Source organism: Drosophila biarmipes, chromosome 3R (assembly GCF_025231255.1).
Source record: "Drosophila biarmipes strain raj3 chromosome 3R, RU_DBia_V1.1, whole genome shotgun sequence".
In the NCBI taxonomy this organism is placed as follows: domain Eukaryota; kingdom Metazoa; phylum Arthropoda; class Insecta; order Diptera; family Drosophilidae; genus Drosophila; species Drosophila biarmipes.
Window position 1 is genome coordinate 11468867 of NC_066616.1, and position 25783 is coordinate 11494649.

At 40.6% G+C, this 25783-nt stretch overlaps 4 protein-coding genes across 9 annotated transcripts in view; 1 reads left to right on the forward strand and 3 right to left on the reverse strand.

Annotated features, from left to right (window-relative positions):
• Positions 1-613: 613 nt before the first annotated feature.
• Positions 614-8734, reverse strand: LOC108032088 (progestin and adipoQ receptor family member 3). Of its 3 annotated transcripts, none has more exons than XM_017105913.3 (6): positions 8632-8734; positions 7704-7822; positions 3735-3872; positions 2629-2733; positions 1826-2299; positions 614-1238 (listed from the first exon to the last, which is right to left on the reverse strand). In XM_017105913.3, the coding sequence occupies exons 2-6, from the start codon at positions 7806-7808 to the stop codon at positions 1008-1010; spliced, it is 1053 nt and encodes a 350-aa protein (XP_016961402.1). In that variant the 5' UTR covers positions 7809-7822; positions 8632-8734; the 3' UTR covers positions 614-1007. The 3 variants fall into 3 exon arrangements, with proteins under 3 accessions (XP_016961402.1, XP_050744852.1, XP_016961403.1); XM_050888895.1 differs by lacking the exon at positions 8632-8734 and adding an exon at positions 8308-8557; XM_017105914.3 differs by lacking the exons at positions 7704-7822; positions 8632-8734 and adding an exon at positions 5532-5865.
• Positions 8735-10003: 1269 nt separating this feature from the next.
• LOC108031841 (ubiquitin-conjugating enzyme E2-17 kDa) lies at positions 10004-18560 on the reverse strand. Its single transcript, XM_017105591.3, has 5 exons — positions 18187-18560; positions 15141-15204; positions 11705-11736; positions 10983-11166; positions 10004-10917 (listed from the first exon to the last, which is right to left on the reverse strand). The coding sequence occupies exons 1-5, from the start codon at positions 18208-18210 to the stop codon at positions 10778-10780; spliced, it is 444 nt and encodes a 147-aa protein (XP_016961080.1). The 5' UTR covers positions 18211-18560; the 3' UTR covers positions 10004-10777.
• Positions 18561-19482: 922 nt separating this feature from the next.
• Positions 19483-25783, forward strand: part of LOC108031406 (serine-rich adhesin for platelets) — a 57906-nt gene continuing 51605 nt past the window's right edge. For all 4 annotated transcript variants that reach the window (XM_017104797.3, XM_050889085.1, XM_050889083.1 and 1 more), the window contains exon 1: positions 19483-20473. In XM_017104797.3, the coding sequence (XP_016960286.1) occupies positions 20060-20473 (414 nt within the window). In that variant the 5' untranslated portion in view covers positions 19483-20059. The remainder of the gene's footprint in view (positions 20474-25783) is intronic.
• Positions 24355-25640, reverse strand: LOC108031407 (regucalcin). Its single transcript, XM_017104801.3, has 3 exons — positions 25548-25640; positions 24676-25394; positions 24355-24616 (listed from the first exon to the last, which is right to left on the reverse strand). The coding sequence occupies exons 2-3, from the start codon at positions 25392-25394 to the stop codon at positions 24424-24426; spliced, it is 912 nt and encodes a 303-aa protein (XP_016960290.1). The 5' UTR covers positions 25548-25640; the 3' UTR covers positions 24355-24423.

Sequence of the window (25783 nt, forward strand, 5' to 3'; positions counted from 1 at the left end):
ATTTTAAAATCTTTTATATGCGCTGCCAAGAAAACGTATTTAGCGTTGAACAAAAACTCCATGGTAGTAATGCCGAAGACTAGCTGGAACGGCGGAGAGGAAAAATCAAGTGGAACACGAGTGGGAACGAGCGATATTTAAAATGTTATTTCATATTCTTTATCGACATGGTCCCACTAATTCTAATTGGCGCAAATTAAAGGAGATTTAAACTGAATTTTTAAGACCAAACTAAATGAATGTTTATGATCAAACTTACTATCCGATTTGTCAGAATGTTAGAGGTTTAAGACGTACACACTCCGACAGAAAAAAGGAATCCATAAAACTATACTATTGTCAAACGAATTCTGAACTTTTGTATATTAAAGTTGCTACAATTAGAAAATATTTTCATAACCCCAGGCATATTACAGCCTTAGCTATATATTTTCAAGTGTATATACTTTACACATTCCAAATTCAAGAAAATGTAAATGTATGTAGGGACTATATATTACTAAGTATTAAATAAATACTTAGTTCTTATATATTCTTTGGTGTATTATCCGCTTTGCTGATTAAATTTAACATTTTGTTCCTTTATTGTCTGCATAAAATCAATAAAAACACCTTCTTGTTTGTTTTGTACTTTTGATATTGTATTTGCAATTAAAGTATTTGTAAAAATCGAGTCAACAAGACTAACACAGCTTCAGCTCAAGACACATGCAATTTCAGAGACATGTATTTAAAATGAATTGAATTAGGAAACAAGGAGAGAAACCATCCATCCGCTCGTGCGACGCCAACTCTCTGGACTGACTAACACGAAACCCTAACTAGGCGGTAAGTTACACATAAATTAATCATATCGGTCAACAACTACAACTAAATATTAGTTATTAGCGGATAAAGAGCGCCCCATAAGCTATTTACACTAAGCTAGAGTCTACTAGAGTCCCGTTTCCGTTTCCGTTTTCGCTGCCACTTCCGCTCCTCGGACCTCGGATTTACGATCTCAAACCTCAGGCGAGGACGGGGGCACTGCAGCCGTTGTTCAGGCGGTACTCGGCGTAGACCAGTCCGGTGTTGTGCCAGTGGTAGAAGGCCGCCACGATGATCAGGTGCCACCAGTTGTGCGAGTGGCCCACGAAGTCCACCTTGCCGGTGAACCAGCGCTCCGGGATCTTGGCCGCGTAGAAGACGAAGGCGACGAGGCAGAGCAGGTACATGACCACGATGCGGGGCACCATCAGCTGCAAAATGGAATAATTCATGAATTAAATAAGAAGAGTTGAATGAAACTCTGTAAGTCTGAAGAGATTCCTAGGAATATATCGAGATTCTTATAGCGTTAGTCATTAACCTCTCATTTTACTAGTTATTTTAAGTATTAGAAATGCTTTAATTAGGCAATATTAAATGTTATAAAGTGTATTTGAACATTATTTTCTTTTGTAATAGATTAAATTTAATTTAAGATTTTTTTCAATATTTTCATGTTTTTAATATGAAGATATGTATATAGGGGCACTACTTATTCTTTTATTTATTTTCTACATAAAAAGTTATGATGAAGATAAAAAAGACTATAGTTTATTAAAAACGAATAACTATATATGGCTATGTGGTTTGTTTTTACCCCAGAAGCCTAATTTCCTTATAGAGTAAATTTTTTAAAATATTTTTAATCTATTTTAATACGTTATATAAATGAAAATTTGATTTAATTTCCCACCCTATTAGATTAGTTTTTTTCAAAGCCTGCGTTTTGTCATGAACAAATATTTTCCCATAAGGATAGTAACTTCTTAGTAGCCTATTCACTTCGCATAGTACCTACCCTGACTAGCTCGTTCTCCAGACCGCCCATGGCCACAGCCCAGTGACCCAGCGGAATGATCCCGTAGGCGGACCACAGCAGCAGCACGGCCACCTTGCCGTTCATGGACACGTTCAGGCGGGGAATCTGCACGGCGATGGCCAGGGCGAACATGCCCAGGGCAATCGTGGAGTACAGGGTGCGCAGGAAGGTGTGGCACCAGAAGGCGTAGTACATTCCACTGATGTAGATGGCCACCAGCGAGAGCGAGATGCCCAGGAAGTCGACCGACAGGAAGATCTCGTAGTGCTCCTCCGACTTGCAGGAGAATATGTGGTAGATGGCGGACATCAGCATGCAGAGACAGAAGCACACCAGCAGGCAGACCACCAGGACCTGGTCGCTCAGGGAGGCGTGGAGCCGCAGGAACTGCAGGTCGAAGATCGTCAGGCCGATGAACAGGATGCACCCGGCCAGATGGCTCCAGATATTGATCTAAAAAAGGAATACATTAATTTTATAATTCTTAAATTAAAATTAAAAAGTTATTTATGTTCTAGGATCATTAACTGCACAGAGAGAAATTTTGAACATAGTTTTTGAATTGAGAACATTAGTATCTTAAAACCATGTAAGTACATTAAGAGTTTCTTGTTCTTGATATCAGAATTAAATGGTGATTTATTTTATTCAACCTCTGAATGGAATAAAAGTTTATTTCGCCAACTTAACTTGGTTAACTTTAAAAATGTGGTTAAAGTTTTAAGAAAATTTTCAAATTAGGTGAAACATATATATAACAATTTATTTCAGTGCACTCTTACCGTCTCATTGGTCCACCAGAAAATGCTCTGCAGGCATTGTGCGTTGGACAGGAATGTGCGGTAGCCGCGGCGGATGTAAGGGTTGAACTTCAGGTGACTGGGGGCCTGCATGGAAAAAAGCGAAAAAACCATTGAATAAACATTCCAAATAAATACGAAATTTTCCAAGCCGATAAGACATGCAAATCGAATGCGCAGCATTGAAGCTGAAACAAAGAATGCCGAAAAAATAGGAACGATACCACAAATGGAGGAAACCTTTTGGCGCTGGCATCCCGCCCAATTCAAAGCGAAAAAGCTTTTCACTTTGTTCAATTAGAAACAGATAAATTAATTCGAATTCTCTTTTTAGGTATCTTGTATACAAATGTTTTTAGATTTTTTTGGGTAAATTGGGCACATAAATGATTTTTAATAATTTTGTTTACAGGAATACAAGCCTCTCTTTCAATTTTAAATAATAAAATATAATAAAAATTGAAATAAGCCTTTGGATCGTAAGCTATAATAATTATTTGCCTAAGCACACTTGAAGTCTGCTTTAAAATTGCTTGGGAACTTGTTCAAAAGAGAGATAATTGCTTCGAGAGCTTTTTACCAGAGCGGCTTGAAAAATCCCAGAAATTCGACACCTTGGGGATTTTCACAGACATGTAACGACACCTCCAAAATTAAAAAATAACAGTAGCTTCTTTTTACCAGCGCTATTTAAATATTTAATGCCCGCAGCCGCAGAGCTTTTTATTTGTTGCTGGTCGCGACCTTGATTCAGTTGGCATTTGCTGGGCTTGTTGGCTGTCTAATTGTGTTATTTGGCAATTGCTGCCAACTCGACCGCCATGGCGGATTTCACATATTTAGGCGTTTTGGCCATTTACAACGAGCGATCATATGACGATAACAACGGGCCAAAGTCAGAGTTGGAGCCATGTAAACCGATAAAAATATGTACAAATTTATTGTTAAATTTGCTATAAAATAAGCAATGGCTTCGTCCCTGGCTGTGGCTTTTTGTCAGTTCGCCAAATACAATTGGCGATCAATTAACATTCAGTGCGCCGCAATTGCGCCAAATTGACCCCCAGGTCCGAGCGGGGTTAACTCACATCGTCGAAATTGCAGAGCCACTTGAATTTTGACAACTTCTCGTCATAGTTGGGTCCGTGCCCCAGGACATTGGGCTCCTCGTCGGACGGAAATTGGTGCGAGGCATCCGTGGTGTCCGCAACCAGTTGGCCATCGGTCTGAAAGAGATTTGAGCAAAAATTAAAACGTATAAAAAGAAAAGGCCGAAAAGAAACCTTATCGATTAGCGGCAGCTCAAAACTAATTTGAATTGAGGACAAGAACAGACATAAGATTCTTCCGCCTTATAAACAGACGTTGGCAACTGGCGGTCTTCGCTTTTTGGCTGTCTATTTTAAGCCAACAGCAACTGCAGTCGAAAATTGATTTGTTTGCCGACTTTATTATTATCTTTTCTGCGGTTCCTGCTTTTGCAGATTTTGTGGCTGCAGTTTTTCGCCGGGGTTTCGTTTCGTTTCGGTTTCGTGTGTAAACAACATCTAACAACCGAGCCACAATAACAACACCACTAAAACCCCATAAACAAACAGCACCACCACAACAGGTGCCACAGGGGGCTGGACTGTAATTTGTTTATCCAGCTTCTAAATCTAATGCATAATCACGACAACAGCAACAACAAGTGTGGGAGGCAAGTGCAAGTGCAAAGGCGAGTATCTTATCCAACGCGATGACGCTGTGTTTACGGATTGTTTTGCATTTTTTGCATTCCGTGTTTGGATAGCTTTCGCACTTGACTCGGCAAACGAATGCGAGGGAATAGAATACACTCTCGTTACTTCCTAAAATGTAAATCGAATAGGATTTTAAATATTAAGAATATCCCTTCAAACAAACTAATAAAAAAAAGAGGATAGAACCCAAGGATTCATATATGCAATTAATATATTTTTTCTTTCATGTTGTTATTTTGATGATTTTAAATACGAAAAAATTCAATAAAAAATATTTAGTTATAGTGTTTAATAACAAAAAGTATCTAAGGCAAATTTGACTAATATCAATAAGTTACTCCTTGTTTTAAATATTTAAAAATGTAATCACCCCATTTTTTACGTGTGTTGAACATTATATTTTTGTATTTAGTACAAAAATGTAATACAAAAGATTTAAATCAATATCCTGATATTAAGCATTTCATTTCTCATCAGTGCCTTTATTTTACTTTAAATCACATTCTTATATCTTTTATTTTCTTTTTGATTCAAATTTATTGGTTAAACATTTAGAGTCTTCATTTATTCGAATGTGTTTAGCACAACATGAATTTTTTAAGAGTTAATAAATGGTTAAAACGTAGCTATCACTAACTACTTGTAAGTTGTTATATTAATAAGTACTTTGGCTTTGACTATTTACTGAAATTGAAATGAATGTGTGTTTATTTTTGCATTTCTCAATTATTTAATATTTCTTCAACAGTCAGGCGTGTGTGACACCAAAAAATATCAATTTAAATCAAGCCGCATAAATTTGATTTCTCCTTAATTTTCCACATTTCAATACAATATTTAAAAAATCAAAGAACTCTAAAACTCGAACCCTAAAGTTTGATATTTTAAGAAAAGTATAAAAATGCGCACGAGCGTGACAACTTGACATTGTAACTTGTTAGATATTTTCGAGCAAACACTCCACGAAAATATTCCAGATTCTAGCAAACAAACACGGTAATTGTGGGCAAATAGAAAATATAGTGGAATGCCGACTATAAACAGGATGTGGCATTCACCTATTAACCATTGACGTAGGTTAGCCAATTGTTTATTTAGTTGCAATTCCCACTAAAGATTTTCAGAGTTTGGAACCCAGCTTACGTCTTTCTTTTTACTGCCGCGAATACTGCATTTCAGCTCGGTTGTTGTTGTGGTGGTGACAATTGTAGTTTCCATTTTTAATAAATTTGATTTTCACCAGGTAAAAATTGTTGGAATTTTATTGGATATCAACGCTTGTAGGTTTATTTTTGTGGTTTTTGTTCCTTGCTTATATATTCGCATAAAATAGCAGCTTTCAACACTTAATTTACACCAAAATGGGCATTTCAAAACAGTGTTTTCCAAGTTTTCGCGACTCCTTGAGGAGTTCTTCAACTGAGCGCGGTGTTCAAGCAAACCGTTGCGATTGCCAACTAGCTGGCAACTGAAAACCCCACGATATCCAATGTGGCCAATGATGTGGATCCAAAAAGCTCGCGGAAAAGCTTTCTAAAATTTCGCAGCAGCCCAGATACGATTGCAATATGGTTTTATCGAGTCGAAAAAGCTGGGCAATCTTTCCACCTGAGGGAGGTCTTCAGATTTTTCAGCTGACAGTTATGCTGAAATTATGCGAAATATCGCGGCTGATGAGCTTTCGCTTCTTGTGCAAGCGGCCAGTTTTGGTCAAGTCAGGTTGATTATCGGGTACACCGAGAAAAATCAAAGTTTCTTTTAGATTTAACTTGTGGAAAATATTAAAATCACCTTTTGGAGACCTCTACTTTTCAGCATTTTTAAACCAAAAATAAATGTTGAAAAATTATTGTATCTTAGCAGTATTATTTAAAATATTTGCCAATTCAGTTTATAAAATATAACCAATTTATAATTTCTTTTCTTTCTGATCTTTTCTTTACACTGATCTTTTGTGCGCGTACCATGTGTGTTTTCGCAGAAGACAAGCCCCCGTGTTATATAACCCATCGAGCTGATGATTGGGTGCGCATTGAGAACCCTTTTGTAAACAACCATTGCACAATTTTGAGAGCTCGAGCTTTTCCAGCGAATCCGCATTAAATGTTTACCCGATCTCAATACGGACGGACGCTTGATGTGTTTTTATCGCTGGCGGCAGACATAAACAAAAACCGAAAACGTATCTGAAAATCGAGCCCCAAACAGGTTTAGGTTTCGGCTTTCGTCGAACTTCAGGAATTCCGCGTGGGGACTTTCGCAAGGCCCGTGGGCATGTGTGTAAACACAATGCATAACAAGGGATCGCCGTGTTGCAATCTCTAATCGGTTACAAATACATAGTGCCCACCTGACCTTGGCTCCGATCGTGGAGATGTGGTGGCCTAGCCCTGGGCCGTGGCGAAAATCGCGCACTCTGCCACTTTCGGGGAAGGTTATCTCGAGCTCTTGGCTCAGCTTTTCGGGTCTGACGCTGTGATTGAATGCGACGCGATGCACGTGCCGTTTGGAGTCTTTGGGAACAGGAGCGGATCTGAAGACATGCGGTTTCCGGGTCCGCTTCAAAAATTTCCCCTGGATCTTAGAAATATTTTCGAGGACTTTAATGTATTTCAAAAACAGTTAGCATTAATCAAAGTAGAGATTACTTAGAGGAAATAAAATACCAGTACCGGTTATTTTTGGGTTTAATATTGTTCCCTTATGTTGCTATATGATAATCATTCTTTCAAAAATATAAAGTTCATATTTGAGAACATACCAATATGGTATTTTTCATACCAGAGTGATGCTCTCTTATCAAATTTTTAACTAAGTTATGGAGTTTTTTAATATCACACTAATAATATACCAAAACTGGTCATAAATCGGTTATTTTTGCATTTAAAATTTGGTCTCTTATGATGTCGTAAAAATATTTTCAGAAATATCAAATTGTTATTTTCAAACATATGAATATGGTATTTTTTCTTTATAGAAAATAGAGACTACTTTGAGGAAATAAAATACCAAAACTGGTCATAAATTCGTTATTTTTGCATTTTAATTTTGGTCCATTCTGTTGCTATATGATAATCATCCTTTCAAAAATATAGAGTTCATTTTTTTGAACATATCAAAATGCTATTTTTCATACCAGATTGATTACTACAATTCGCTAGTTCAGAACTCGAGCCACTGAAACTAGAATATCAACTGATGTAATTTAGTCTAACCTTAGCCTAAAAACCTAATGCCCTCCCTGGCATTGTAATACCTTAATAATACCAACCCCTCCTGAGTATTTTCTTCGAACGGGAGAATTCTTCCACTCACCCAGCAGTTGTCCGCAGAATCCGTTCCCGATTTCCGCAGATAGCATGTGGACGAACCCACCGATAGGTCTGTTTCCTCAAGGATCTCTCGGGGTCGGGGACTCATGGCGAATGGGAAGCCTGGTGGAATTTACAGAAATTCAGCTCGGTTAGAGATCGTGTGTCCGGGTAAGTGCTTAGGCTGTGATCGCCAGTTGGAGACCGGCATGTTAGTATCCACCCCCTCCCCATTTCGCAGAAGAGTGCGAAAACTGAGTCGAGCTTCCAAACAAAAGACAACTGAATGGTGCCAAGTGGGGAGCGCGGTGCCATGTTGGAGTGGAGACAACAAAGACGGCGAGCTTCTCTTTCTGTAGCCGCTCTTTTTTCACTCTTTATCGCTCGGACTTTCTTCAAAGCTTAACTGATTATAGATGGAAGAAACCTTTCATAAAAGGCCTATTTCTATGGCAGCAAGTCCAGCTTGGTAGGGGTAGTCTTCATATTAAGAGAAATTAAGATAAAGATGGGGGGATATAAAACTGTTAAAGGTATTTTTTAGGAATGACATTTGAAATTAAAAGAAACATATTTAAACTGTTTTGATGTTTTTGAGCTCATATTACTTTTTAAAATCGGGAAACCAAGATTATTTCTACTGATTAAAAATGAAATCTTTCACTTATGTCACACATTATTTTATTCCAGTTCGCTCATGAAATTGTTTTCTGTGTGCTGAGCAAGAGGCGTTTGTTTCCACGACTGCAGTTTGAGTTCATTTCTTTGTGGCACACACATTGCTCTCACGAAAACGTTTGCATAACCAAAATTTCTAAAAGTTTTCCAGGTCAATCCCCCAAAGACAGCTTTCGCAGCACGTGTGCCAGCCACTGCAGTCGTTAATTGGCCCTGCCAAGGGTCCAGATAACCTTCAATTGATTTTGATTTACTTCGGTCTAACTTGGCCACACACGGAATGGGAATTCAAATTTCACTTCGAGCTGAAAAGTTCTCGCGAACACCTCTCGCAACGCGGCAAAAATATCAACTGAATATTTTCGCAGACCTCGAGTGTGCTGTTCGCCTTGGAAGAAAGAGATCGGACGCGCTGCGAAGAGAAGAGAGACGGGCCTCAAGAGACCGCGAAAGCTCCGCGAAGCTCTGGCGGCGCGAGCCCGACTCTTTTTTACTTGGTATTTGAATTGATTAAATGCTAATTAAGCATGCTGTGGCCGTTGCCGCCATCGGAGATCTTGCACTGGAACTCCGAGGCGCTTCCTGAATATTTAAGATTCGGTTGTCATTGCTCTTCGGAGAGGTATCTCAAGATCTCCTGTGAGGTTTAACGTTTGGAGAACCACAGGACAGAATTCTATAGTCTTCAGTTCCAGTTTTTGTTTGTACTTAACTCGCATAGGTCTAATTTTATTCCAAAAGTTTACGGAATATTTCCTTCACCTTTACACCAAGCTATGCCATATTATTCGCCAACACTCTTTGAATATTTTTGTTTTTTCCAAGGCTTCTGGGAATAGTTGATTGCTTTTACCTCTGTCAACACTCTCTGAATATTTATACTTTTCCGCTAGCCCCAGCAAATGCCCTTCGCATTGACCGAGTTTGAAAATTTCCGTGGCTCTTAGCATCGTTAAATGCCTTCAACCCGGCGAAACCCATTAAAAAGTGTAATTATTGACCTAAGAAAGCAGTCACTTGGCGTTGTCGTGGCCTGTACTCACAACGAAAGCTCACAGCAAACCCATTTCAAAGTCCACACGATGTTGTCCAATTAAAAAGTTGTTGCACACCGAGAACATAAATCAAAATTAGCCTTACTGCCAGCAGATGGCCTAATAAAAGTTATCAAGAAACCCATCCCCATCTTAACAACATGATAAGTATTCAAAAAAAGCTGAATAGCCGCCGACTTTCAGTTTAGAACAACAAAAGGAAAGGGTAGTGTATAAGTTTTGTGAACATTAAAAACAAAAGCAAATTATAAATGTGAAACAAATGCAGCATCTATTTAGTAATTTCAAATTTAGCAAACTAAAAATGCATAAGCAAATTAACACAAACAATTTACAAAAGGCATGTCAACCAAATCGCATGTTTAAAAAATAATTTCTTTAGGAATTACCTAATTTAAAAATTACATTCAGACAGCTTTACAAATGTTCAAAAACCAAGAAAAATAAGTTTAGAATTTAAAGGAAAAGAAAGTAAAAAAATGTATTCAAACCTCATCGATTACACACATTTGAAGTTAAAGAAAGCGAACGACGTTCGCCATCTTTCTTCGCATTGGCGCTTGACGTTAAATTGAATTTTTGCAATTTTTATTTTTCCGGTTCTTTAAATATAATATAATAATAATAATAATTTTTCCAGCTGATTTTTATTTGTAGTTTTGTTTTTCTTTGTATTTAAACTTATTATGTTGATGCTGTTGTTGGTAGCTGTCTAGCTTTTAATGTTTAATGCTTACATAATTTTTTCAGTAATTATTATTAAATTATTTCCGTTTATGCTGTTCTGTTTCTGTTCGGTCAAAACACATTATTCCCAGTCCGCCACCAATCTGCCAGTTGTTGCTCCAGTTCCTGATGCTGCTGCTGCTGCTGCAAGGCCTCCGTTCCGCTGGCGTTTGCCGCCCAAGTTGCTGTTCCTAATGCTAATGCCGCTGCGGAGGCGGTTGTTGATGTTGCTGATGCGGCAGTTGCTGCTGCTGCTGCAGTGGCTGTTGCTCTTGCTGATGTTGCTGCTGTAACTGTGGCGATTGTTGGTGTTGTGGTTGCTGCTGCTGCTGTGGACTGCGGCCATCCTGCTGATATTGTGGTTATTGTTGTGGTCAACCGCACGGCGGCCATTGCCATTAACAATGCCGCGGCTGCAGCTCCTCATCTTCATCTGATTCTGACTATTGTAAACTGTTGATGTTATCTTTGTTGCTGTTGCTGCTGTTGCTTTTACTGTTGTTGTTGCTTCTGCTTCTGCTGTTGCTGTTGCCGATGCATCTGCGTTTGCATCTGCCTTTACTGCTGCTGTTGTTGTTGAATTTGCTGATTCTGTTGGACTGCTGCAATCTGGAACGCATCACATAGCATACTTTCTAGTCCACTCTCGTGCCAGCTCATTGTATTTTTCCCGATCGGTTTTATATATTCTGGCAATCTCTGGAACAAGGGGATCGTCTGGATTGGGATCACAGAGTAGAGAGCAAATTGATAATAAGACTGCAAGAAGAAGAGATAAATCATTAGTTTTACATAAATAACGAGACAGCTTTAGCCGAACTCACCTTTTGAAATAGTTAATGCTGGCGACCACTGAGATCTTAATATATCGAGACAAATCGATCCATTGCTGTTGATGTTTGGATGGTATATGCGCGTTGTAAAAGCCACTTTGGGTGGTTTAAAGGGATAGTCTGTTGGAAAATGTATAGTTAAGAAGAATACACCTCCTTGATAGGGGCTGTCCGGCTGTAAGAAAAGGGAGATGTCAATTAGTTAGATGGTATTTGAAAACTAATTTATTTCCTCTTGGTTTTTGCTTCGGATGATTGCGGATTGAGTTCAGCTAACAGTATAGCATTTAAACGAGGGGAACTTGTTATCATTCATTTGATTTTACAATGAATGAGTGTTTAAACTGATTATTCTGTAAACAAAAGTCAATTACGATCTATAATATAGTTCAAGTTTATTACAAGATTACATTTGAGCTGTATGTTCTTATCTATTCAGCCTAATCATTTTGAATTATCGTGGCGTAGTTTATTTACTCTGTTTTACACAGCTAAATATTAAAAGTATTGGTTCGTTACTACGTCTGAATTTATTTATAAACTCTTCAAACTATTTTATGTCATCTATTATTTCAGCCGACACTGACACTGAACTCTAATCCTTAAACCAAGGGCAAATAAATCAATGGAAATAATAGTTTCGGCTCAAAATTGAGCTGATCAATGAATAGCTCCATCTTGATCTCGTCCAGCTGATCTCAAATTCCTCTTACCGGGCCCATTATTGTAGCTTGCCAGTGAAATACTGTAAGGAAGAGAAAATACATTAATCAAACACTTGTTAAGAACGCATTTAAGGTAATGAGATAGAAAGCTGGAGAGCAAACAAAAAATGTATCTGCAGTAAAACGTTGTTTGTTTGCTTTAATTTGCATCGAGTCCTATATATGCCCTGGAGCCGAATAATTGTGTACATTAGACCACCTTGACTTTAGAAAAGCAGCACAGTAAATACTAAGAGCTAAAGGTTATATTTAAGTAAGCAAATGCAACCTATTAAGATACAAAATACTGAAGCAGAATGGTAGCTCTTCTTTTTCTAGAAAATAAACAGGCAATATATATAAGCGAAATTCCTCAGAGCCAGGGCCTACTGTATGTGCATCCAATGCAGCAAACTCGCTCTCGTCTAACTAAATGCGCCACTCTCAGTACCTCCCACCACCCCATTGCGCCCAGCACTTCCTTTCCCATGGCCACGCTCTTTGGCGATTCCTCCACAAAAGAACAAACACAAACAATGCCAGCCAAAGAGCCTTGGCACCGACAATTGGCAGCGACGTCAGAGGCAGAAAAAGCACCGAACGACTCTCTCCCTCGAAACAAAAACAAAGAAGCTTATATGGCGAGTATCTACAGGAAGATACCCTGTAGTCAACGCGATTTTTTAAAGAAAATCACAGTTATATAGCTTTTAAAGATAACTTCTCTCATATCCAATATTTTGAAAAATAACTAAGAGTAATATTATTATTATTAAGGATAATACTAACTAGAATTCTTATTACTAATTTTTAGAATTTTTGCAGGACCCCATAAGGCCAAGTTCCCCTGGGTTCAACGTTTTCATAAATAATAAAGATAACACCAGAATAATATTGATACAATTATGGGTAAGACCTACATATCTACATATATCTACAACTTCAATCACTATATACTACTGTATCTATTACTTTAGCGGAACAATGCAAAAACGAGGAATACGTAAACTTTTAATTATATTTCCTTAGAGTCATACATTTCCTCGAGTTCTATACACCCTTTTACCATCTAAAAACTGGTCACATAAGTACCCTTGTACTCTGCGAGCCAACTGTATGAAGAGAGAGCACGGAACGTGTGGCAGTTGGCTCAGAACCATGGCCAAAACAGAGCCACGGCTGTATCGTCAATGTCATCCTGGGGGGCCAAGCGAGTGCGGTCGGGGAAACCCTCTCTGTTCGCTTGAATACCGAGAAGAACTGGGAACTGGGCCCTCGGTAGGCAGCTGCTGCCTTGACCATAATTACACGAAATGTTCATTTGTCCATTTGCAGTGTGGAGTTCGAGTGCGGGGACTGCGCCGGCATTGTATTTGCCATAGCTCAGACTGAAGTAATCTCATAGCCACAGCCACGATGATATTGCCACTTAAACAATAATCAATAAATTGGGGGCATTGCTAGGAGATAGACACCACCCAAGTGGGAGTCAACAAAAGTATTAATAAATACATATATATAAAAGGAAAGCAAATATATAAGGCTTATTTTAATATACACAGCTAGTGTTGTTGTTCATGATTTAATTAAATGGAATGTTAATAAGTGATTAGTCACGACACTTGCTAAGCTTTCTAATCTAGTTACTCATTTTCAATTGTACTAAACTAGACTTGAGGCACCCACAAATTTTAAACCAATTGAAAGGCAATGCTTCTATGGTAGCTTAGCTCAAAAGCATTCAATCAATTCCATTCTAAATACATGATTAAATCATAGGGTTTCCTCTGCCGTACTACGATTTCAATGGATTAACTCCACTCCCACGAACAGAAGCACAGCCCAACACTGAGCGAAAAGTGCTGGCCTGTTGTTATTGCACTCGAGGGAAAATTTAACACCCAAGCAACACCCACAAGAGCCAAATAGGCCCCGCCCTTCGCTGCAACGCCAGTCTTCTACTTCAGTTGCTCGAAACTTTGGACAAGGGCTCAAAACTGCCGAGCGATAATGCAAGCCAATGATATCAACTGCGGAAACAAATCGAATGAATTTGTAGCTCAATGTACATACAACTTGTGTACGTCTATATACATAATGCCTATAATGAAGACGATTAAATACTGATAATAGAAATCGAGTGAAATCGCTTGACTGGCCGCAATTATCAACAAACGATGACAATTAGCATTATTCACTGCCTCACGGGCAACTTGAGCGAGTTCAATTTCCTCGCGAGCAGAGCAACAGGGAAACGAACCCCAAAGAAAACTGTCATGGAAAATGCTGTCAAATAGCGAATCTAGGTTGTTAACACTTCGGCATTTCTCAAGAACATTTTCATCTACATGAAAGCGAAAACGCAATCCGGAAGGCTGTTCAACACCTTTCCTGGAAATTCATATTTAGGAATTCGAATCATATCCTATATACTTTGTTAGCCTCAACAACATCAGTTGTCTTTATAATATAGCTCCTAAACCTCCATGATTTCCCAACCTCTTTCTTCTGAGATTTCGGTTTCAACAACACATTACATTTTGGCAAAAATCGACTTCTGCAAGGCCATGTAATTACACGATTTCACTTTTAAGTGACGTCATTGGAGAGTGACCCCCATTTGGCCGACAGCTCTTTTTCTTTTTGAAGGCTTTTCAGCAACGGTGGTCGGTGTTCAGCAGCGCTCTACGTGCTATAGCGTTACTGAATCCGATCCAAAACCTGTGTGCATTTGTTGACTAATTGCAAGTCGGCAGCGTTAGTTTTCGAATCGAGTTCAAGACAGCGAAAAAGAACCAGCTCTGAAACAAGAACCGAGTCATGGCGATCAGCTGCTTGGAGGCCGTCGCTATCACAACATAAAGAACCGAGTCCAAGCCCGGTGGAAGCGATACCAAATCAGCATAGGCCAAGCGAAAAGCTGAGTAAGTGCCTAGTCACGACCGAAACCCATGACGTGGTGACAGTCGATCGATAATATTTACGTTTCTTAACCTTTCTTTTAATAATTATTATTATGATTATTATTTTTAGTGACCTATTATTTATAAATTGAGTGGTTTTAGGCATCTCAAAATCAAGGTTGGTGGTATTTATTATTATTCTCTCTGCAGAGCAAAAGAATAAAGTTGTTTTTAAATCTTAAATGAGAATTTCCATAGAAAAGAATCATGTGGTGTTTGCTTTTTTATTCCTAACCACAGAAATACCAGAAGTACCATTCAAAATGTATCTCATTTCTGTGTTTTGCATGGGTTTCATTATATATCTTTCGTTTGATGAGCCCCCTACTGACTTTTGGCAACTCAAAAATATTTCCCATATTTTTTGCGCTTTCTTAGCTCCCACAAGATGTGGTGAAATCGAAACTTAGCTCACAGCTCCATAGCAAACTGCTGACTCACGGCAAAGCTTCGAAATGGTGAATAACATTAGCCATACTTACAATCGTCTCCAACTGGACCGGCTGAACATTGTGCAGGTGGATCTCTGCCCAGATCTTGCAGTTCCTGTGAAGCAAAAGAGATCTATTAGTGTTGGGAATACTGGGAATATAAGATTTTCCTATAAAAGCTCTGCTACCTTACTTCGGAGTTTAAAAACATGTAATAAGTTATGATATAAGTTATGATTATCAACCTGTCTTGAAATTGATCTAGAATATCTACCATTCTGATCTAAACCCCAAACATAGCTATTTTATTATCTGGAACCCCCGAGAGTGGAAAATACGATTTCAGAACGTAAATTTCACGGCTTCTGCTTGGGTTTTCCGGCTGTCGTTTGTTCCTTTGTTTTGGTCTATAACGCACCGATATCCCCCGTGCTCCCGAGGGTGTGTGCGTTCATTTTGTGTGGCTGGCATGCAAATGATGTAAATTTTAAATGCAGAATTTAAAAACAGAAATATGGGGATACGAAATAAACACTTTTGTGCCAGAGTTGCGCTCGAAGCGAGAGCGAGCGAGAGGGAGGGACGTGAAAAATCAAGTTCGTTGGCCCGGACCACAAATGGCGCTGTCTCCCTCTGCCCCACCCCCTGCCCAGTCGCTCCGTCCCCGTTGCTCTCGCACGCACACAGCTGAGCGGCTCCCCCCTCTCTCTCACACTCTCCTGCCCCTTCCTCAGTTATCACAGCTGCCCCACAGCACACACACTGGCACAAAAAGAGGAGAGAACAAGGTGTAAGGTAAACCGGCAAAAAAAAGAAGAATATATACGTAAAAAAGAATAATGAAGATGAGCTGCGAAAGAAGAGCGCGGCTCAGGGGCTAGACCTGCGACTGTGCGTGTGTTTGTAACGGCACCCCAAAATTTGAGTGGAACACAACAAAAATAGCCGTCGCCAAAAGAAAAACGCCGTGTTTCTGCTCGCCCCGTCTCCCTCGCTCATTTCGAGAATTATACCTGTTGAGCAAAAATAAATTACAAGAAATGTTACATTTCTTTTTTTCGGTTGGAGTCACAGACAACTTATGACTCATAAAAGGTAAAAACAACAACAATCACGCACAGGTCTACACAGAAAAAAATATCGATATGGTGATTAACTATAGACCCGAACTTCGGTTTTAATTCGAATAGGAAGAAACTCAAAATAATTAATTACCTAAATAATTAAAAACATATAAGTACTAAACTTCCGATTCCTGTTTTGATTCACGGTTAATATTTAACAATTTTACATGGTTTCCCCACATTAATATTTTTGCGCCATTTTAATTATATTTTATACTACCAATACTAGAAAAATAAAGTCCACTAAGACTCATAATTATATTGACGTTTAAGTTGATAAAAATCTTCAGTTTAAAACTAGATTTTTTGCAGTGTGCCCCAAGAGAGCTTGATCCGCATTTAAGCCGCCTATTCTCTCTCGCACTTTAACTCTCTTTTTTGGCAAATGAGGCCAGGCCAACTAGAAAAAAACCTTCAAGAATTTGCCCCAAAAAGGGGGCGTGCGTGTTTTTTCAAATTTCCACTGGAAAATATGCTTTTGTTTCCGGCTAGCCATTTCGTTTTCGTTTAGCCAGGAATTAAAAGTTTATGGCACAGGAAAAACTACGAAAAACGAGGAAAACTCAATGGCCATGACGCCGACGCCGGCAGCGCAGCGACGTCGAGACAGTCAGCAGACCCCCCCCACACACATACGCGCGCACTCTACGCTATTCTCACGCTCACCGCGTTAATATACAAATTCCGCATTCACCGCTCATTTCGTATTTAAATTATGCTTAATTATAATTTATAACTAATTATTTGGGGGCCCCTTTCGGTGGTCGGGTGTTTTGCAACACTGAACCCAGCACGCACACACTTGCGCTCTCTTTGGCTCTGCCCCATTGCGAGAGCGGGACAGAGAGCGGCCTCAGCTGTCGCCAGCAAAGGGAAGGTGCCAGGGCCAGAGCGAGACGGCATGCAATGGCGAGCCAAGTGATGGCGAGACTTTGTATTTGCGCGTGTGTTGGTGGGGGTATGACTATGATAACCGGCTGCAAACTTAAAAAAAAGATCCCAATTCGCCAAGTAAAATTTCCACACAACTGCAGGAGATTACTAATGTTTTTCAAGAAGTTTTGACATGGCGATGCGCGGACCCCGAAAACGTTGTTATTCCCTGGCAAAACGGGGGGTGGGAAGGCATTACTGGACAAGGACAAACGACGCGCAGGCACTTTAAAAATAATTATCGAAGCACGCACACTAGGGCCACTCCACCTATGTACAGATGTACACACGCACCTATTCGTACATATACTTGGGGCAACACTATTTCTGAATTATCAGCGCAAAAAGTAGGGTTAGGTTAATTTTATACGCTTCTTGCTTTTGCTCTGTTTTATTTTTTGCTGGATCTTTCTGCGGCGCTGGCAGTGTGTGCGCTCGCAAGTGTGTGTGTGCCGCGCGTGTGTAGCGGTGGGGTTGAGGCTGTGTGTGTGTGCGAGTGCCGTGTACAGCGTGTATTGGGTAACAGCGCCCGCAGAGCGGAAACTCCGCCGTATAGTTGCATTAATGCAAATGCATCCGTCCAGGTGCCCGGCACTCGCACGCACACTCTCGCACACACAATGCACTTTTGCATTGCACTTTCACGCACGGCACACGCACGCATCGTCGCACCGACACACACGCACACTCCCGCAGAAGTAACGGAAACGACGATGACTGCACCACACGTTGCCTTGCCCACCACACGCACACATCCTTGGCCCTTTTTCACCACCCTGAAATTTCTAATCTCCTTCTAATTGGAAACTTATTAATTAAGGTAACGCCAGCTTTTTCCTCCCCTCGCACGCTTCTTTCTCGGCCTCCGCCTTGCCCTGCTTCGGCAGTACCTACGTTTCACATTTCTTGCATAAAATTTTTCTGCCGAGCAAATTCATGTCTGTTCACATTTTTCCCCACTTAAACTCGGCTCTTGGGCCCCAAAGTTCCGTTTTTAACCCGTTTTGCAGAGCTTTTCGGTTTTTTCTCTTTTCACATACCTTATTGATTCTTTTTAACGCCATTTTCTGATTGAAATTTGATTTTCTGGGTGGTGTGTGTGTGTGTGTTTGGTTGGATGGTTGCTCGCTGTGGTGTTGGTGTCTCGCGTATTTCTTTTGTTCTCCGCACAGAATTGGGTTTTCAATAAATCTCTCCTGCTCGCTTAGAATCGAACGAAAACGAACACAAAAGCTGCGTTGCGCCTCAAGAACTTTGATGCTTAAATATGGCTCTCTCGGTTGTGTGTCCCTTGTCTCGAAATAAAGCAGCACCAGCGCACTGCGAGTATAAACGGCGACCCGACGAAGACTACGGCGATGATTATTTTTTCCCAATCAATGCGGGGCCTTTCGAGCGCGTGTGCGAGCGAGACGACCGGTGGTGGGTAGACCGCAGCGAGTGGCTGTCCCGTTGGCGGAGCGGGCGTGCGAGCGAGACGGGCGGTGTGCGTGTGCGGTGGCGGTGTTGCAAAACGGCAGTCCAGGAGAGCAGTCCGGCTAGACGGGCATCAGCGGCGCATGTATATCGCTTTCATGTGGGGTGGCCAGATCGATCAGGTGGCAACGCCTTTGGTGGGGGGAAATCAATTAATTACTACATGCTAAGCCATTAACACCAGAGCTGCAGTAGTCTACTCACCTTAACCGGTTATGGGTCGGAGAGATACGTTACCGGCAGCTAGGAGGTGTCTTGTCTTCTCGCCCTAGCCCTTGGCTTCGGTGGTGCGTGCGCGCTTAACTAGGCAATTTGTTTGTAGATTTGTTAGCACACAACGTGTTGCTGGCTGCCGGAATGTTTTTACTGAGCAATTTTGATCTGCTGTCGATCCGGGCAAGTGAAATATACCCGACTAGCTACTGGGTTGCATAATTGTCAAGGCGTTAGTTTTTAATTTGAATTTACTAAGTCAGGTGATATGGCAAGCCTGTCAAACGGCGGACTTACCAACACTGCCCAAAGCACAGCATGGCGGCCAAGTATGACCGTTTGTCTACCGGGCTGATAATCCATGCGTTTAAGCTTAACGCTTATTGGGATTAGCTATCGCTTGTAGTCAGCTGTTCGCTTTGAAGTTGACATATTTAATGTATGACTATGTCATAAATTCATATCTCTGAAAATGGAAGTTCTTTCACTGAGTTTTGCCAAGGTAACGCACCTTACAATAAGGTTTCGTACTATTGTTGTAATAAATGTATGATAAAATGAGCTGGTGTGAACGCACTTACTGGTATAAGCGTAAAAACAACCGATAACAACATCGACGTTGCCACCTCTCTGGTACCAACGATAGTATCGCGTAAACATCGATTTTTGTTCCAGCTCTAGCTACCACTGTCTGCGAAATATTTTGAACAAAAAGTGCTTGTTAATTAAGTCATTTACCCAATATTAGTGGCTAATTTGCTTGAACTTAGCCTGCCGTAGGGCGGCGCAAGAGTTTCCCCTGTTCTGTTGGCCTGCTCAGCCTGTTATCGTGGCCCTGTGACTCGCTCGTGTATCGCCGTCTCGCTCCCACCCCCGCAATCGGCTTCGTGCGTTTTTTTGTGCATTTCTACACAAAACTCACACTTTTGTATGGCCAAGAATTTCCACTTTATTTTTGCACTTGAAGAAGAGAGAAAAACAAAGGAAACCCAAAATGAACGCGATGCTGTGCAAGTGCTACTAGTTTTTCGGCGAGCGGTATTCCCAGCGAACTTTTGCCAGCGAAAAGATGGAGCTGGATAAGGCCAAGGCTCTGAACAACCGCAACAACAACAGGAACAACAACAAAGGACGCCAGCAGCTGCAGGGACACGCCCACAGCACCGCCCCCGCCCACGCCTCCGTCGATATATTTATACTCGACTTATAGTAGCCGCAGTAGTCATGCCAACAACAAAAACGCAAACGCAAACACAAACAACAACAACTTGCACCGAGGAGGAAGAAGAAGCAGCAGCAGCAGCAATAAGACGAGAAAATTGCGATACGCCAATGGCGACCCCAACAACAACAGCAGCATTGCCCACAACAACGCACGCAGCGGCCGCAGCAACAACAAAAGCGCACAGCGAGGCAGAAGCGGCAACGTCTAGTGTTACTAAAACAACAACAAAAGCAGCCACAATACTGGCCGCTGCAGCGGGATGCCACAGGCCGTTATTCTTCAGCCGCCGCTTCCAGGACAAACGGAACTTCAGCTCGCTGCCGCTCTTCGTCTACGCGACCTCGCCCTCGACGCACGCCCACTCGGCGGACGGGGTGGGCGTGGCCAGGGAGGCGGCCGCTTTCAGCCAGAAGGTAAGTCGAGTTGGCCAAAACAATGATAATATTCGTATAACCATGAATATGAATTCCAATAGGTTCGTCTTGTACAAAATGTTTAAACTAAAAAATAAAAATATTAGATCTTCTTAAACCATATTTTAATATTTTTATATAATTTTTTAAAACATTAAAGTTTAAAAGTTCTTATAGTAGGCACACATGAAATTTAATAAAAATTTGGGACAAATAAGATTTATTTCTCTAACAAGATACCAAAGAATTTCAAAATTGTCATTTACTATTGACTTTTATCTGAGGAATGTGACTAATTGCCATGATCAACACTTGGTATCTAAAAGAATACGAACTCATACTTTCTTTTAATACTTGTCAGGATAGTATCTAGTTCAGTAGTATAGTTAAAATTAAGATCACCCCCATGATAATGATATGATAGTTATGATAATATATAATCTAGATTTTTATTTTTGGGTCTATCAATATCAGTTCAATATAGTTTATCGTTTAGTTGATCTCTTCTTAAGGTTAAAGTTGTAAGTCAAAAGGTTATAACAAGATATTCAACCTTCCTCTTTCCATCTCTTTTATTTCGAGCCATCGCACCCGCTCTTTCCGTTCTGAACTTGCGTAATGGATCACTTCCGCTGCACTTGCAACTTTGTTCGTGTCATATCTGAATTTATAATTCCCGCCCAATGCTTTACTTCAACAGTAGGCCTAGTTAGCAAGAACCCAGGCTTATATTTACAATTTTTTATTTTTTTAAAACCTTATTTTGCCATGTTCTTTGCTCAAAATAATTAAGTTTAATGGTAGCTTTTAAAAAGCCTGCCGGAATATTATCTTAAAAATCTTAAAATATTTTTATAACAATTATTTTTAACTGCTAATACTTTTTTTTTAATAATTAGTCTAGTTTTCTAATGAAGCGAATTTAACTTGATCTTACTGAAAATTATTTTGTAATATTTTTGTAGCTCTTTGACTGAGCGTGCCACTTACAACATTACTTTTGTATAGCACTACCTTTTCTTATATAGCTGGTACCCACTGTAATATATTTATAAACGTTCTGCTTGGCTACGCCACTCTGCCTTTGTGTTCCTCTCGGAAATCGGTGCATGCAGAATCAGATCTGCATTAAAAATGCGTTTTAAATGTTAATCAAGTGCGGCTTTAAAAACTGTTTACTCCGCTTTTTTGGGGCTGCGTTTTTGTATTTATATCAGTATCTTTTCGAGTTTCTGCCGAGCGGTGATCGCTCAAACGTGTCAGACATTAATGAGCCAACCGCCAAAGCCGAGCGTAACTGTGCTTTGTCTCATTTTCGGTGGAGTGAAGAGGGGGAGGGGGCAGCGGTCGCGAGGGGGTGGGCTGGGCGGTACGGGCAGGTGGTTACAGGTGCAGCCATTGACTGGCGAAGCGCTCTCCTCTCTGTGCCGCCCGTACAGTCCGCCCTCTCTGTCGCGGCCTGCAACGCTTCACTTGTGCCTGTGGTTGTTATTTTTGTTGCAGTTCAGTGAGTTGCAACTTGTGCGCCGCTGCTCGTAAGCTTCATTAACAGACGGTCGAGGCAGACAACAAAGCTCCCGAAAAATGTTTGCCTCGCCTCGGTTTTTCCCGGAGCTATTCACATTTTTCGTTGCTGGAAAAATCTGTAGCTGCGGCTACTTACATCCTATTGTTTATTTCCTTGAAAATGATTTTTTTTGTTTTTTTTTTTTTCGCAGTTCTTAAATATCTACTTGTATCTTAAATAATTACTTTTTAAAGCAGACCAATATCTATAGCTTCGATTGTCATATTTGCATGCCCAAAATGTACCCAAGATACCAAAAAATACATAAATAAAAGCTATAAATGCACAATAATTGTTAAACATATGTTTTACAAATACTAAGCATTTTTCTTACTTGTTCAACAGAAAAAATCTTGTTAATCTCTTTAAGGGCCATAAAAACTGGTCACATATGCAATTTCCATAGAGTTGTAATACCTATATGAAACCTTTTTTATTACCCACCTTCAATATTATTTTTATTGTTCAATTAAATGGGGAATCAATCTGCATTTATAATATTTTCTTTACATATTTCTCATGCTTTCTTTTCCAATTTGATGATCAGATCGTTTGACACTCTCCACTGGTTTACTGCGCTTTCTAGCGTGGGTTTTTCCCGAAAAGTGCCCAGTGGGTGTGGCGCAAAGGTATATGACATGCCCCATTCGATATGATAGGAATGCTTGTGGGCGATGTTTATAAGACACAGTGGATCACACTACTTTGTGAGTAGTATCTCTGTGATAAGAAAGTACTTACTCTATAAGAAAACTAGAACATTCCTGATAAATAAAAGATACTTTTATTGATTAATTAAATGTTTAACAGTCTCAGCCGAACTTTTGTACTCGATTACAGTATCGCACCTTTGGTTTTGTGCACTTAAGTATTTCATTCTAACTTTATAAGGCAACCCAAAAGGTGTGAATAGTGCTTTAAATGCCCATTTATTTTTGAGAACCACCTCGACCACTGTCGGTCATGAACTGGAAGTTTCGGCCTCCGTTGTTATAATACAATTACGCTGCACTGCTGTTAGATCAGCCCCTTTTTGTGCCCTCCACGCCGGGTGTTGTTTACATTTTCAAATTTAAATCAATTTTGTTTCTGATTGCGGTTTAAGTGGCAGGTTCCCGGCCCCAGCTTTCAGTTTTCGGCCCCATCTCTTGTCGTTCCTTATGTTTATGGCTGCCATATGTGCTCGGTATCTGGATCTGTGACGGTCTGTGTGGCATTCTCGTGTTGTCAAACAATGTATCTGTATCTGGGTAAATGTATCTTTTATTACCCATATGCTGTGGGACAGTTGTTTTGGGTGCAGCGCAAACAATTGTCGAAACGATCTCCCATCCTTCATCTCCCTAGCCCTTCGTTTTCGTTTCCATTCTGTAGAAATATGTTTCTGATTGGACTGGCCCCAGAGACCTCCTCGATTCCCACAGCTTTTTCCTAGCCGCAGTTTACATTTCACTTACAAACAATATTGTCCCCCCTTTCAATTGCCTTACATATTTTATTTATTGGGAACAAATACATTTATTCGAAGCGATTGATGGCTGTTTATTGAAAACGTTTGGTTTTTGCCATGATGTTTGCCTAAATTCCGTTTAAAGCTCATTTGAATTACTAATTGCGGGTAATTTGGCTCTTATATCTTATAAATGCAAAGAGCGATAAGATAAAATAAAACAAACATTTGCACGAAAGCAGGTTTTATATGTAAAAATAGATTTTATGGTTACCCAATGGGTTTTTACTTAGTAGAACCTCCCACGATGATAAGGCAACCTAAATATGATTGAAATGTATGTGGTTTATATGAAACCAAGTGATTTGCAGTTTCATCAAGATTAGATTAGACCTCCAGAATCTTCCACCGAACTGTAAACATCCGACAAATTCAAGCCATGAAGTACGAGCCCCCTAAACTATTCCACGTATCTCCTGGTATCTGTTTGCCCATTAAGTAGTAATATCTCGCTGGAGGGTACTTCAGTAGATGTTTATAACAAAACGACTTGCAGTGCCAATTAAATCGAAACCGTTTGCCCTACAGAAACCAGACCAAGGGCACAGCGCTGCTATATATCAATTTCACAACAAACCATTGATTTTGTGGAGTGGTTCTTACTTATCTCGCTTGGTGCCAGAGGATTGTTTCGCATCCCCCCAAGGGCAAATAATATTTATTATTGATTTGTTCTATACATATTTGTATTGCATGTGTATTTTGTAATTTGTTTGTATATACTTAAAGGCAAGGATTGGCCTGGCAACTAAAAAATTGTAAGATTATTTAAAGCTTCTCCAAAATGACCATTTTATGAAGAAATTATTACTTCAGTATACAAGCAAACACTTGCCCATTTAATTAAATGCTATTGTACGAGTACTCTATAATCTAGATCTTCAGGCTGACGCCGGGGTAACCCTTGGCATTGAGACCGGTGACCTGGTAGGTGGTGCCAGCTGGTTTCGGCTGGTCGAACTTGTTGGCGGTTGTCACATACAGAATGTCCAGGTTGGGGCCTCCAAAGGCCACCGAGGTGATTTGGGTGGTGGGGATTTTGATCTCCAGCAGGATCTTGCCGGTGCTATATTGAACAATGAATATTTAAATATCGAAACTTGGAAACAATGCTATATAACTCACCTTGGATTAACCTTGAAGACGGTTCCACCGTTGAAGGTGGCCACATAGATGTTGCCCTCCGTATCCACGGTCATGCCATCGGGGAACAGTGGACCCTCTGGCCGGATCTTCCTCAGATCGAAGACGACCTTTGGGTTGGAAATGGCGCCGGTGGTTTGATTGTAGTCGTAGGCCAACACCTCGAGGTTGTTGGTGTCGATGAAGTAGAACTTCTTGGCCTTCACATCCCAGGCCAGGCCGTTGGAGATGCCCACCTCGGTCCTGACGACCTTGGGCTTTCCGCCGGCCTGCCAGCTGTAGAGTTCACCCTTCCACTGCTTGAAGATGTCGCCACTGTCAGCCATGGTGCCCCCATAGAAGCGACCATTGGGATCGGTTTTGGCATCGTTGATGCGGTTGTCCTTGAAATCCGGCTGGACCTCGAAGAGCACGCGAACGACCTTGGCCACCGCGGAGACACCATCCCACTGGACGACGACGGTGCGCCGGGTGCAGCCCACAGCAAACTCCTGAGGTTTGTTCTCGATTGGGAGGATGAAGGAGGCGAAGACCTCGCCCTCGATTTTCGCCTTGTACACCTTGTTCTGCTTGAAGTCGTAGCGATTGATGCCCGCCGACTCCAGGTCCACGTAGTACAGACTCTGGCGGGCCTCATCCCAGTGGGGGCCCTCGCCCAGGGCGGCGTAGGAATCGGGAAGAGCTTCAACCTTGTACGACATCTGAAAATGGAAATAATACAATCATGGTTTTTAATTTTTTGCCCGTTCAAAGCTGACAATTAAATAGACAATATGCAGTAATTAAATGCCTATATACAGTGTATAATAAACATCTAGCGTTTCGGTGTTTAATGACACTCTCTCTTTTCTCACCTTTGAGATTAATTATTTATTGAGTGCTGGAAGCCCGTTGAACACTTCTCGGTCAGCTAACGTTAGCAAAACTGAATTGAATCGAGTTAGTTGAAACGCTTTTATAGAGGTTCTCACACCCATACATGGCCGATTGATAAGCACTAGTTCAAGTTGGCTATGGCTGTTATCAACTTATTGCCACCAACACACAAGAACAGCCGGCTAAATTCATTATTGAGGTGGAATACCATAAT